At 64.3% G+C, this 13,027-nt stretch overlaps 3 protein-coding genes across 3 annotated transcripts; 1 reads left to right on the top strand and 2 right to left on the bottom strand.

Annotated features, from left to right (window-relative positions):
• Positions 1-3,398: 3,398 nt before the first annotated feature.
• Positions 3,399-8,874, bottom strand: CHLNCDRAFT_55395 (hypothetical protein; the record flags this gene model as incomplete). Its single annotated transcript, XM_005843038.1, has 10 exons — positions 3,399-3,563; positions 4,831-6,089; positions 6,207-6,501; positions 6,997-7,157; positions 7,258-7,392; positions 7,690-7,691; positions 7,840-7,995; positions 8,199-8,317; positions 8,616-8,636; positions 8,734-8,874. The coding sequence occupies 10 exons, from the start codon at positions 8,872-8,874 to the stop codon at positions 3,399-3,401; spliced, it is 2,454 nt and encodes an 817-aa protein (XP_005843100.1).
• Positions 8,875-9,413: 539 nt separating this feature from the next.
• Positions 9,414-11,491, top strand: CHLNCDRAFT_59345 (hypothetical protein; the record flags this gene model as incomplete). The annotated part of the gene is made up of 5 exons (XM_005843073.1): positions 9,414-9,581; positions 9,715-9,906; positions 10,059-10,680; positions 11,008-11,074; positions 11,206-11,491. The coding sequence occupies 5 exons, from the start codon at positions 9,414-9,416 to the stop codon at positions 11,312-11,314; spliced, it is 1,158 nt and encodes a 385-aa protein (XP_005843135.1). The 3' UTR covers positions 11,315-11,491.
• Positions 11,492-12,484: 993 nt separating this feature from the next.
• CHLNCDRAFT_141512 (hypothetical protein) lies at positions 12,485-12,895 on the bottom strand (the record flags this gene model as incomplete). Its single annotated transcript, XM_005843037.1, has 1 exon — positions 12,485-12,895. One exon carries the CDS (start codon positions 12,893-12,895, stop codon positions 12,485-12,487), a length of 411 nt encoding a protein of 136 aa, XP_005843099.1.
• Between the last annotated feature and the right edge of the window lie 132 nt (positions 12,896-13,027).

The following is a 13,027-nucleotide window of genomic DNA, read 5'->3' as shown; positions in this document are numbered from 1 at the left end:
GCGGAGGCGAAAGTTGGTTGCAGCATGATCGCCGCACCTCCTCACCACCTAAACCGCCAGCCAGACCCGCTGAAGAGACGCGAGGAGAGGAGAACAGCTGGTTGTGTCTTTCCTGATGGGTGGTGGACCCAGCAGCTGTGGGATGGTGAGGAAGGGCGGTGGCTGGCTGAAAAGCCTGTTCCCGTGTATCAATGATTGTGACACAAGCTACGGTCGCAAGTTGGTGCGGTACTATTACAAGCTGCACCCGCAACCGGCAAATCAGGTGCCGGCAAAATACAAAGTGGAACTGGGGACGGCTCGCCACCGGCTTGCGAACAGACCATCCCTCAAAACGACACCCTGGCAATTAAGCTGCAAATCACTCGGCCTGGCGATCGGCTCACAACCGTCGTTGCTTTCCCACTGTTTTTCTCACTGCGCTGCAGAACCATGCTTACCCAAGCAGGTCCTGGGATCGTCTGAGCGCTTTGGATCCGCCTTTGCCGAAGGTTGCAGACAAAAGCAGAGCGCTCGTAACACGTGTTCCTGATGCTCCGGCCGATGGACATACCCGGCATATGCCCGACCCCAAGGACTCGTCAAAACTCAGGTAATCGCCGTTTTTGACTGTAGGAGGATGTGCACTAATAGTGTGCACTAATAGTACCTGATCAGGCTCGAGCTCTACCCGATCACCCCTCGCCGTCCCCTTCTCTGCCAGAATTTGGCGCCTCCAGGCCAAATTCATCGCGGTGGTCCGATGTCAGGCGGGAGCTCAGGCGGTGGTCCAATGTCAGGCATGTGCAAGCGACTCCTCCTGATCATTTGTGCCTGCGGAGTCTCCATGGCTCCATGCCTTGCCGGCACCCGTCGTAAGTGCGATCCTGCTGGTTGTTATGGGGGCTATGGCCTCACCGCAAAAGGCGCATGCGAACAGGTGTGTGTGTGTGTGTTTGCTCCGAGAGTTTCTTGTGTGTGTTTGCTCCACTTGATGGCTCCACTCTCTTCCTTAAGTCCAATGCCGCAAGGCCCCAGAAAATCCGAGCTTAATCCATCTGACGGACAAGGCCACTCTTAATCTCACATCACCCTACAGGCCAAAACACACCACCAGATTTTTTGGCGGGCCAAGCCGAGGGGGCTCCACACAACCTCGCCGCCGCCCGCCGCCGCCGCTACCACCGCCGCCGCCATGTGTTGCTTGCCCACTGCCGCCTCAAGTCACACGCTAAGGTTACACGCTACCGCAACACATCAGCGCTGTCATCTGCCTCTTCCCAATTACGCTCTAAAGCCACCTCCACAGCGCCCTCAGCACGCCAAGTTCAGCCAAGTTCAGCCGGACCCTCACTTTAGGGTGGCGACGGCGCGCCTATGCCCTGCCTTTCCACCCAAGCTCACACCGTTTGGGCTCATATTGTTAACAAGAGGAACCATGCACTTCACCGGCCTCGCATTTTCATGCACAGTTTCACGGCAGGTGTGAAGGCAACCGGATCATACACTGCCAATTCCTTCGGGAACGCCTATTAGAATCGCCAAGGCTTCGGCACAGGCCTCCCCGGGACCCATTCACTACTAGTGGGGGCTCCACCCCTGTTTTATTGCTTTCTCTGCTTTCGCCCGGTTCCCGTCCCGTTTCGGCGGGGAGTCTATGTTGCAAGCTAGTTCTTGCTTTACCAGACTTTAAGCCCACACAAGCAAGCAAGCAAGCAAGCAAGGTACTGCACTTGGCGCGTCGGGCAGATCAAATAATGGTCTAAAGCTAGACGTTAAAACCGGGAAGTTAAGCCTGTGGAGGCTCTTCCCCACCTTTACCTTTACCTTTTGCCAACTCAAATGCTACTCAGCTAGCGCGGCTGATTGCAATCCGCCGCAGGCTCCGCAAGTAAGCCAAACAGAATATCGACACACACATATCAGCCATACGAGACCACAACTCCGCCTTTGTTGGTCATATGCTGCTTTGCCCAAGTGCTCACCGCCGCACGCACATCATCCTCGGCCCAACCATCGGCTGCAATATAGCCAGCGTTGTAAGAGCCAGACGCCAGGTTGTGCTCCGCCAAATGACGGAAAAGGCCCGACAAAGTATCATCGATGCGACGGTGACCGTGGTTGGTGAAAGCACCCTTCACAAGATCAAGGCTAAGGGCTTCGCAAGCATGCAAAGTCAAGAGGCGGCGCACCACTTAGTCAATCACTGCCCTCCTGTAAGTAGCAAGCAACGAGAGCAAGTGAGACAAGATCTGGCATACTCCTCTAACCGGTTCCAACGTCTGAGCATTTCCAACACATATTTAACATCACCAAAGGCTGCCTCAAACTTGTCAGCCAGGGTCGGATTAAGAGCCCTCAACTGAGCCCAGTCATCTGGGGTAATGGTGGTCGACATGGATCTGCGTCAACAAAATGATAAGGCAAGTTGAACGCCTCACGGCTGGGCAGCGGCACCATGGGACGTCGGCAACGGCGGCAACAGGGCGGCAAGGACAAAACGGCGCTGCCCTGGCATCTCGCACCCCTCGGGCCGCTATTGAGTGAGCTGCCGCAACAACAACACAATCTTATACACGCTGCCGCCGGCCAAGTCCCGATCAGTCCAGAACACGCTTGCCGGCCCTCCTCACGCGGACATGGTGTAAGCAGCAAGACGAAGCTGTAACACTGTCTACGAGGCAGATCTGGCCAGCCGCCAAGCGACCGTGGCTGCGCCAGCCTGGCTACTCGTGTACCCCATGACACTCAGCGTTTTGGACCGCTGATGTGCGCACGAAGCTCTTCGTTGCAAAAAGCAAGTATCAAGGCCGGAAGCCCGCGGAAGGCTCCGAGGGCCTTGTGTGTGTGTGTGTGTGTGTGTGTGTGTGTAACAGACAGGCAGGCAGGTGTGTGTGTGTGTGTGTTTTACAGGGATTGGGCACATTAATGTGCTGGGGCCGAACCCGCTAACCCTGCCGGCTGTCCAGAGCGAGGAAAATCTGAGGGCCTTGCTTGTCGGAGCGCAGTTCCAAGCTGCTTGCGTTGCATGTCGCCTTGCTCCACCCCTGTTTTATTGCTTTCTCTGCTTTCGCCCGGTTCCCGTCCCGTTTCGGCGGGGAGTCTATGTTGCAAGCTAGTTCTTGCTTTACCAGACTTTAAGCCCACACAAGCAAGCAAAAGCAAGCAGCCCAATAGGTGGGCACCGCATGTCATCACGACCCCTATGAGCTTCTGTTGGTTGCGTGCGGGAAGCTGGGCACGCCAGCCAGCTCAACCTGCCCACGGCTAAGAAAGGCCTTCTTTGAAGGCGCTGGAGCTAGTGTCTAAACCTCCGAGAGGGCACAGGTTCGATTCCTCCCATGTCGAAACTTTGTGAGGACAAACGCGGCATAGCTGACCGGCTCAGCGCCAATCCAAGCCAATTCCTTCGGGAACGCCTAATAGAATCGCCAAGGCTTCGGCACAGGCCTCCCCGGGACCCATTCACTACTAGTGGGGGGTACTGCACTTGGCGTTTCGGGCAGATCAAATAATGGTCTAAAGCTAGACGTTGAAACCGGGAAGTTAAGCCTGTGGAGGCTCTTCCCCACCTTAACCTTAACCTTTACAAGCAAAATGCATGGGGGTAGGAAACTGGGGCCAGGCAGGCAAGCAACAAAAGAAAGCGGACAAAAACAGGAGGAGGGGGGAGGGGGAGAGGGAGGCACAACAGGAAGTTGGGAGTTAGTAGCGGTGCAATCTGTACAGAGCACGACAGAAACTGGAAAGTTGGATGGCATCAGGGAGAGTGAAAAATGCATACACAGACTCAGTATGTGCAGGGGTGAAAAGCAGGGGGTACTGAGCGCGCAACTGTGCAGCCCGTGGGCATCGAAACAATGCGTGCTGCACATCCTCCACATGCCGCTCGCCCGCTGCCGCACAATGAGAGCATAGCCGGTCCGCCCGCTGCTGACGCTGCCAGCGCCCCGTCTCCTCCGCCAGCGAATGCGAGCCGGTGCGAAGCTGCGCCAAAGCACGCCAGCGGCCTCGGTGCTGGAGGGTGAAAAGGTAGCCAGGCAGTCCGTCGGTTGTGTCGGCACCGGTGGCAGCAACGTACTCACGGATGCGGGTGCCCTGCGCAGTGTACAACTGCTGGCGGAAGGAAGTTGCGGCAGCCTCGACAATGTCAGACACACCCACAGGCTGGGGCTGGCGCAAATCCACAGTAGCCCCATATGCATGCAACGTTGCTGCCACCTGACCAGCCCAAGGTTGCCCTGCCAACCCCACACCCCCGGCCTCAACAGCCAATGCACAGCTGTCATGCACAGCACGCTGCACAAGACTGGCCCCATCAGCCGACAACACACTGTTCCAGAACCGCCCCACCTGGGCTGCCCAGCGCGCTGCCAGCGGCTGCTGGCCTGTCTCCGACAGCAACACCGGCGCTGGCGTGGACTGCTGCTCACACATAGGCACATCGGCATACAGCGCCTGCACAGCCCTCAAGCACCAGCCGCCCACCCCCACCGTCTCCAACTTAGCCCACAGCAGGTGGCGGGGCACCGTGTCGTAGGCTTTCTGGAAGTCGATGAAGGCAGCGTACAGGGGTTGGCGGCGGGAGCGGCACCGCTCGATGGGAGCACGGAGCACCAGAGCGGCCTGCGCGCAGCTGCGCTTGCGGCGGAAGCCAAACTGGCCCTCAGCCCACACACCCGCCTCCTCTGCCCAGCCAGCCAGGCGACGGTCAAGGGCAGCAGCATACAGTTTGGCGGGGAGGGTACCAACGGCGATGCCGCGGTATGCGCCGCACTCATTGGATGCAGCATTTGCCTTGGGGATCGGGGTGATGGCACTAATGGCCCAGCACCCAGGCAGGCAACCCACACGAGCGCATGCATTGAAGAGGTCCGCCAGTACTGGTGCCATCACGGCTCTGACCCGCTTCAGCACAGGCGGCTTCAGCGGGCCTATCACAGCAGCGCGGTTCCGGGTGCGGTCAATGGCAGCGTCGACCTCTGCAGCGGAGAAGGGGGCTTGGAGCGCAGCGGCAGCCTCAGTGATAGCGGCAGCAGGCTGGCTGGCTGTAGTTGGTGTGGCTGCTGGCCCCTGGCTGCCCTCTTGCAGGCCAGCCCCAACAGGCAGCGGCGGCGGCACAGGCAGCGGAGGCGGCGGTTCGCCAAGCAGGCTGCGGAAGTGCTGCAGCCAAGCAGCCCTGGGGATGAGCGCCGAAGCGCGTGCACGCGGGGTGCGGAAGCGGGCGAAGAAGGCAGAGGGATCGTCGCTGAGGATTTGCATTTCAGCAACAGTTGCTTCCAGTTGCATGAATGCCTCCACCTGGGGTAGGAGGGCGTCGGTGATGGTGTAGTCCGGCGGCAGCGCGTCAGGTGGGGGCGGCGGTGGGGGGGGAGGCGCCACGTCCTGCGGTGTGAGGGAGATGTCTAGGCGCAAGTGGTAGTGGTCACCGCCGCCCGGTGGGACCGGCACTACACGGAGCGAGCGCACTAGGGATAGGAGCCGCGGGCACGCCAAGAAATAATCCACCACAGCCTGTGCATCCCCCCGCCGCCCCCTGCTGGTGGGCTGCGCCGGCACATCCCCTGCCACCCGCCCATTGCACATGAGCAGGCCCGTGGTGTGGCAAAACTGCAGCAACGCCCTGCCATGCCCAGCCAACTCGGGGTATGCTGACCGCCGGAGTGGCGCAGTACTGCCGTCAGCAGCATCGGGCTCCTCCGCTGTGCGCCCAATGAAGTCGCCGCCCACGAGCACCAATCCCGCAGTCATGGCCTGCGCGCTCTCATCAGCAAGGGTGTCAAACCAGGCCGTTGCCGTGGCAGTGCTCAGGCCAGGTGGGAGGTAGCACACCGCCACCAGCAAGTCACCCAGCAGCCCATGCACGTTGCTCAGTCGCAGCCACAACACCCCATCCTCCACTCTGCTGCGCCATACCGCTGCCCGACACTGCAAGCTGTCCGCCACATATCCTGCCACCCCGCCCCTGCCGTCCGGGCGCGGCGCGCCAAAGGCACGCTGCAGTCCAGGCAGGCGCGGGGGGTCGCCACGAAGCCAGGTCTCGGTGAATAGGTAGGCATCAATGTTGGTACCTGCGTCCTCCCGTAGGTCTAGCAGCAAAGCCTCCGGCGCTCGACCCAAAGCGCCATAGGTGTTGAGCAAGACAAATGACAGGGCTGCCTGGCCCCCGCACCCCTACTGGCCATCCGCTGCTGCTGGCTGCGGCCCGGCAGCCCCCTGCTGCGCACCCTGGCGCCCCCTGCTGCTGCGGCCGGTGTTGCTGCTGCGTCGGCTGGCGCTGGTGCTGTTGCTTGCCCCTGCCGGCTGCGCCTGCCTCCACCCCTGTACCATGCGGCGGTACGACCCCTGATCCATGCATTCCGCCAGCACAGATGCCCACTGCCACGAGTAGGCTGGCTCCTCCCCCAGCAGCTCATACCCTTGGCACTTTACCAGGTACTGCAGGCAGCCGTCCACCGTACGACGCGCCACAAACGCCTCTACAGCGTACTCGAGCTCGCCGTTGGGACCTGTGGGCTGGGGCTGGGCCACAGGGAGGGAGGGCGCATCGGGGGAGGGGGGAGGCGAGGGCACAGCGGCTGCTGCAGCGGTGGTGTGGTGGGTGGGGGCATGCTGGCTAGCAGCAAAGTCTGTGCAAGTGGCGGGCGGCAGGCCACTGGCATGTGCTGTTGCAGTTGTAGGGCCCTCCGGCACGCTGCCACAGCTCTCGGTGAGCTCAGTGGGGTAGGAGAGCGGGTTGGAGGCCGGTGAGGTGCCGGTAGAGCTGGGCTGCGAGGGAGGGCCCTGCTCAGCATCATGCACCTCGGCGGCAATGGGGGCGGGCTGTGTGGCAGGTATGGGCGGCTGGGCTGTGGCGCGCGGCGCGGCGGGGATGGGCGGAGGGGCTGTGGCAGGCGGCGCGGCTGCTGCGGGCGGCATGAGAGGCCTGTGGGCGGCAATGCCTCCCGCGGAGGAGGGGAGAGAAACAGGGCGGCTGGGGGGCCCCTGCCCCAGCCTGCCCCAGCCTGCCCAGCCCACCTGCAGCTGAACTGTGGTGCGGTCGGACTTGGCGCTGCCTTTCAGCGTCTGCACCATGGGCGGGCGTGGGCGCCAGCCGGGCTGTTCGTCGGGGTGGCCCTCCATCAGGGAGGACAGCTCCACCAGCGAGGAGGTGGCCGCCGGCTGCTTCCGCTTGCTCTCTGCACGGGAGGCGGGAGCAAGAAGCAGGCAACCTCGTTGCCCCATAGGAACATGCAGGCCGCCTGGCGGGGAAGCGCTGTGCCGCCCCGCCCCACTCACTCGAGCTGTCTGCACCGGCAAGGGCCCGCGCCGACGTGTTAAACGTCATCGGATCGCCGCTCTGGAGATAGATCCAGTCCTTCTCATGAAGCGCCGCTTCATGCGGCACCTCTGGGCTGGCGGAGTCTGACAGGACTGTGCCAGCAGGGCGGGTGGCGAGAGGGAGAACTCAGAACAAAGCGAGCCAGGTGCTGGTTCACGCATGGGCGACTGCAGCTAGCAGGGCTTTAACAGGGCAGGGTCCGGACCTCGCTGCTTGCCGACAACAGTTGCAGCACAGCGCCCATGCTGGAGTTCCAAGCCAAACCATGGATGAACGAGAGGGGAGGGATGGCGGGCGGGGAGGTAGAGAGAGAGGGATTGCAGCCAGGTATGGAGAGAGCAGAGGAGGACAACGGGGGAGAAGATAGGGCACAACACACTGCCTGCCACCTCTGCATGGAGTACAGAGGTGTCATGATGAACTACTCAAGGCTCGCAGCGATTCGGTTGGTTACCCTTTGGGAGATGGAAGAAACAGAACAGCAGCGTCTCCCATGCAAAACACATTGCGGCCGCCAACGGCCAGCCGGCCGCCTCTACTCGCTGCCCGCCTGCTCTGCCGCCGCGGCCGCCTCGCCCGCCGCCGCCGCCGCCGCCTGCAGCGCCGCCAGCTGCGCCTTGAGGTCCAGCAGCGCCGCCACCGCCGCCGCCACCTCCGCGCTGTTGTTGCCCAAGCCCTGCTCCTCTTTCAGGCTCCTGCACCAGGGCGGGGCACACGGGCGAGGGAGGTGCGAGGAGGAGGGATGGGTGGGGTGGGGCACCCAGCGTGCTCGGCGGCCAGCGCGCTCTGCCCAAACAGGCTGGTCAATCCTGCTCCGGCCCCCTGGGCGCTCGGCTGGCCAGGCAAGCAGGCAGGCGAGCAGGCATAGGCAGGCAGGCAGGCAGGCGCCGCCTCGCACCTGACCAGCGCCCCCTGCTCCGCCACCGCCGCCTCTGCCGCCGCAAGCTGCTCCGCGGTGGGCGGCGCCGCGCCTGCCGCCGCCGCCGCCGCCGAGCTGGGGTCCACATCCTCGTCGCCCTGCAGCCGGCAACAGCATGAAGGGAAGCAGCGCCGGGTTGGAGTCCAGCGGACACGCACACAGCACGCGGGCAGGCCAGCAGCAGCAGCCAAGGAAGGTTTCTAGTCGTATGTCAGCAGCTGGCCATGGCAACAAACAGCAGCTGGCAACAAACCTGTGCAAGCTTGGAGGCCACCGGCGTGACACGCGCCCGCAGCTGCACGGCAGCAAGTTGGGGGCACCACACGCCGCATGCGGCTGCCTGGATGTGCCCAGCAAGGACCAGCCAACCATGCTATCCCATAGCAGGCCCCTCACCTCTGGGGGCAACACCAGGTCCTGCAAGGGGAAGGGGGCAAGCAGTCCCAGGGGATTGCTGTATAGCAGCCAAACAGCAGCCTGAGCCCCACGGCAGCAGCGGCAGCGGCAGGCGGACCTTGCGCGCAGGCAGCAGCCCCATCCTGATGTACTCCGCTCTGAGGGCCTCCCCGGTCTGAAAGGGATTGAAGCCTGGAGGCAGGCCAGGCAGCGCCCCTGGAGCGAGTTTCAGCCCGCGGCGCCAGGGCTGCTCGGCCATGGTGCCCAGAGGGATCTGAGGAGAGGGGCGGATGGCAATTCACCGCGATCAAAGGCCAGCAAGGAGCCGCGGCAAGCAGAGGAGGACCTGGGTGACGAGGCTATGGCCGGCCCACTCGGCTTCCTCCGTCACTTTGCATTCCTCCATTCGCAATTCTTTGCGCCCTGTCCCCTGCGATTCCTTATCTGCTCCAGCGCTCTGTTCCCGGTGGCCGTGAGTGTGGCCAGAGCCGCAGGCACACTCATCGCCCCACCGACGAGGACGTTGCAGCGCGCTTTACAGAACCCAGACGAGCTGAACCGCAAATTGAACACGGCGCCGCGCTCCCGCGAGGTGTGTGGCGCGGCGGCCAGGTCCCCGCCTCGCCGCCGCCGCTGCCACTGCCAGCATTGCTCCTGGACCCGCTGCCGTGCACTTATCAACCCGCCCATCAGCGACCCTATTCCCCAGCGCCTGTTGTGCAGGAGTGGCAGCTGCAGCAGCACCTCGGCACCCTGCCCGAGTGCCAGCCGGGGAGGGGCTTCCATCCCGAGGGCGGCATGTACCCGCAAGCCGTCTACCTGCCCCGCGCCCTGCAGCTCATGTCGCAGCTGCAGCTGCCGGGCGGCGGCCACCCGCCATCGCTTGCAGGCCATATACACGAGATCCTGGGCATCTGCAGCCCCCTCCAGGCAAGCCTGAGCCGCCGGCCTTGGCGGGCAGATGCCGTGCACAGCGGGCCTTGGCTGGCACGTCACCGTGCAGCCATGTTGGTTGTGCTTCCTCCACCGCGTGGGAGGGCCCGCCGGTCCCAACCTGCCCTCCCACTCCTCCCCCCCCGGGCTTCCCCCTTTCCTGCAGGGGCGGCCCAACGATTGGACCAACCTGATCCGTGGCCTGAATGCCGTCGGCGGCATGCTGCTGGATGACCGGTGCTTTGACGTGCCGCTGACCCATGTGGAAGCAACCGCGGCGAAGCTGCGGGCCGCTGGCCACCCGCGGGCGGCGCTCTTCTTGGAGGAGGTTGCCAAGACGGTGGAGGTCACAAGGACGGTGCGTGCGGCGGGGCAGCGGCCCACGTCACCTGCTGCGGCGGTTGGGGGTCAGCCGGCGCCGCACACGCCGCGATGCTGGCCGCGGCCGGGCCACCCCAACGCCCCATCCACCACTCTCGCCCTCGTCCCTCCCGCCCCGGATCCCTGCAGGTGCTGGAGGCGCGGCTAGGGGCCGACAGCAGCCGCGGCGAGGTGAAGATCATCGACGTGACGGCCGGGCCCATGCCGGCGGATCGCTACGACCCGCTGATGATGGACGAGGCCGGCGCCACCATCGTCGACAAGAAGCTTGGCCGTGTGCTGGTCAACTTTGCCGTGGAGGTGGACCCCGCCACCGGCCAGCCCAAGCAGCTGCTTGCCGGCACCGGCTGGCGGGTGCCGCGCGCAGGGCAGCCGGGCGTCATCATCGACGACCGCCGGCAGGGCGTGGGCCTGCTGTGCACCCAGTTTGCACTGACGGAGCTGTGCCAGCTGACGCACTTCATGGCCTTCGACCTGAGTGGCGGGGTCAAGCAGTGCGGCACCGTCGTCTTTGACTTTTGGCGCAGCAGGGGCCCAGGCCAGGAGCAGGCTGAAGCCCCGGGGTCTGGCCCAGCCTCCTCAGCTGCTGGCGAAGCAGCCGCCGCAGCTGAGGCTGCCGCTGCCCAGCTGCTGGCAGAGGAGGAGCGCGAGGAGAAGCAGCAGGCGGCCAGGCAGGCGGCCAAGGCCGCCAAGCGGCAGCGACAGAAGGAGCGGCAGCGCCAGCGGGGTGCTGTGCCGGCAGGAGAAGGGGGTGAGGCAGCGGCAGGCCTGGCAACCACGGCAGAGCCGGCTTCGCGGCAGGCAGAAGAGGCAGCAGAAGCAGTTGCAGGCAGGCCCAGGCCAGCAGTGGCAGCAGCAAGCGCCAGTGCCGCACCCGTGCCAGCGGAGAGACATCTAGAAGAACCCGCGGTGGAGGCGGCCAGAGGCAGCAGCGCAGCAAAGGAGAGCTCACCAGCACCAGCAGCACCTGCCGCACCTGCTACAGGAGCAGCTTCCACGGCAGGGACACCAACCAAAGCAGAAGCGGCACCAGTGGCCGCACCTGCGACAGCAGCACCCGCTGCCCCCTCCCCAGCAGCGGCAGGCGTCAGGGTGTGCGCAGCAGAGGGCTGCGGCAACACGAGCGGCCTGCGTCGCTGCAGCGGGTAAGCTGTGCCCTGGGTTGCTGCGGCAGAGAGGCTGTCAAGCCTGGGGACCTATGCTGTCCCGCAGGCTGGCTGCTTGCCTGCCTGGAGTTGATGCTTATGTGCACTGCCCCGCTGCATGCTGCCTGCAGGTGCAGGGCTGTGAGGTACTGCAGCGAGGCCTGCTCCCATGCGCACTGGAAAGCACACAAGACAGAGTGCCGGCGCCTGCACACCGCTGCAGCAGCTGCCCAGCCCTGAGCCCCGGCCCACGGCTTTGCGGCGCCCGCCTGCCAACACGATTGCGCCGCCTGGCCGCCTGCGTGGCGCTTGGAGCCAGCCCGGGAGGCGACCCTTCCCTGCCTTGCTGCTGCGTGTGAAGCCCTTTTCTGTTCTGCTTGTTTCCAAGGCGCTGCTCTTCAACACGGGTGTTCAAGCAGAGTCTTGCTTGCAAGCTGGCTCGGTGGAAATGAAAAAGAGCTGGCAGCGCCCCACTTCATCTTGCCCTGCGCAGCAGGCAGTCTACGCGACGTGTGTGGGGTTGACGGGTTGCCTGCCCCCAGGCTGAGCCAGCACCGCTGCGTTGTGAGGTGACCGAAGCTGTGGAAGCCCCGTGGCTGCTTACCCCAGCAGCCCCGCCGCTTGGGTTCCCTGCCACCAGCGCCAGCACCGGGGTGAGGGCCGAGGTGCGCAGTGGGGAAGGGGGAGTGGAGCAGGCGCCCTCCCCGCCGCCGCCGCGAAGGGGAAGGGCACGCAGGCAGCTCTGCTGCCACACAAAGCCTTGCCGTCGGGCAGGCAGAAAACGGTTTTGGTGCCGGACTGCCACACCGGTTCAGCCCTGACCGGTGCGGCTGGGGTGATTGTGTGCGGCGCGAATGCGTGTTGGCTGCTGCTGCTGCCGCTGGCTGGCTGCTGCCGCTGCTCCTCTGTCGAGCTCTTCTGTGGTTAGGAGGTTTGTGCCGGTTGAGGAAGGGGAAGAGCGGCGGCAATGCGGCCGCGGCGGTGGCAACCAGCCTTGGTTTGGGTGCACTTCGTTGCCGCACTTCTAGGCGCTTGTGGCCAGGCTGCTGGTACTTTGCTGTCCGGGCACGGCAGCTGGCAAGGGGCTGGGGAGGGCACAGGTGCAGCAGGAGGGCATCGCCCTGGCTGTCGAAGGCTGGCCACTGTGGGTGTGGAGCACGGAGGGTAGAGTGGGTGCGGGCCCTTCTGGCTGCCTCCTGCAGCTGCACCTCGTGCTTTGCCCCTCTTGCCAGCTTTGCCCTCGCCCCCCCTTCCCGCCTGTCTTTGTGCCGTCCCCCTTGCACGCCCGCCCCCACCACATTAAACACAGCAGCTTGTTTCCCAGTGTCAAAGGGTGGTGTTGAATAACACCAGTTTGTTTTTTTGGTGGTGAAGGGATGAGCCGTCAGCTGGAGAGAGAGCGCCGTGCGCTTAAGCGCGCTCGCCACGGATGCGGCGGGCCAGCTGGATGTCCTTGGGCATGATGGTGACGCGCTTGGCGTGGATGGCGCACAGGTTGGTGTCCTCGAACAGGCCCACCAGGTAGGCCTCGGCGGCCTCCTGCAGCGCCAGCACGGCGCTGGACTGGAAGCGCAGGTCGGTCTTGAAGTCCTGGGCAATCTCACGGACCAGGCGCTGGAAGGGCAGCTTGCGGATCAGCAGCTCCGTGGACTTCTGGTACTTGCGGATCTCGCGCAGGGCCACGGTGCCGGGCCTGTAGCGATGGGGCTTCTTCACACCGCCGGTGGCGGGGGCCGACTTGCGGGCGGCCTTGGTGGCCAGCTGCTTCCGGGGCGCCTTGCCACCGGTGGACTTGCGGGCGGTCTGCTTGGTGCGGGCCATGGTGCTGAGGGTGGGGGTGGGGGAGGGGCGGAGGAGGAGAGGTGGCTGTGGGCGGCTGTCGGGGTGGGTTTTGTGCCGGGGAGGCAAAGGGAGGCACCCAGTGGGGGCCATCTGGTGAGGTACGGCCGCTGG

Source organism: Chlorella variabilis (genome assembly GCF_000147415.1).
Source record: "Chlorella variabilis unplaced genomic scaffold CHLNCscaffold_35, whole genome shotgun sequence".
Classification (NCBI taxonomy): Eukaryota; Viridiplantae; Chlorophyta; class Trebouxiophyceae; order Chlorellales; family Chlorellaceae; genus Chlorella; species Chlorella variabilis.
Note: the sequence above shows the minus strand (reverse complement) of the source record. Positions and strands in the feature narration are given on the sequence as shown.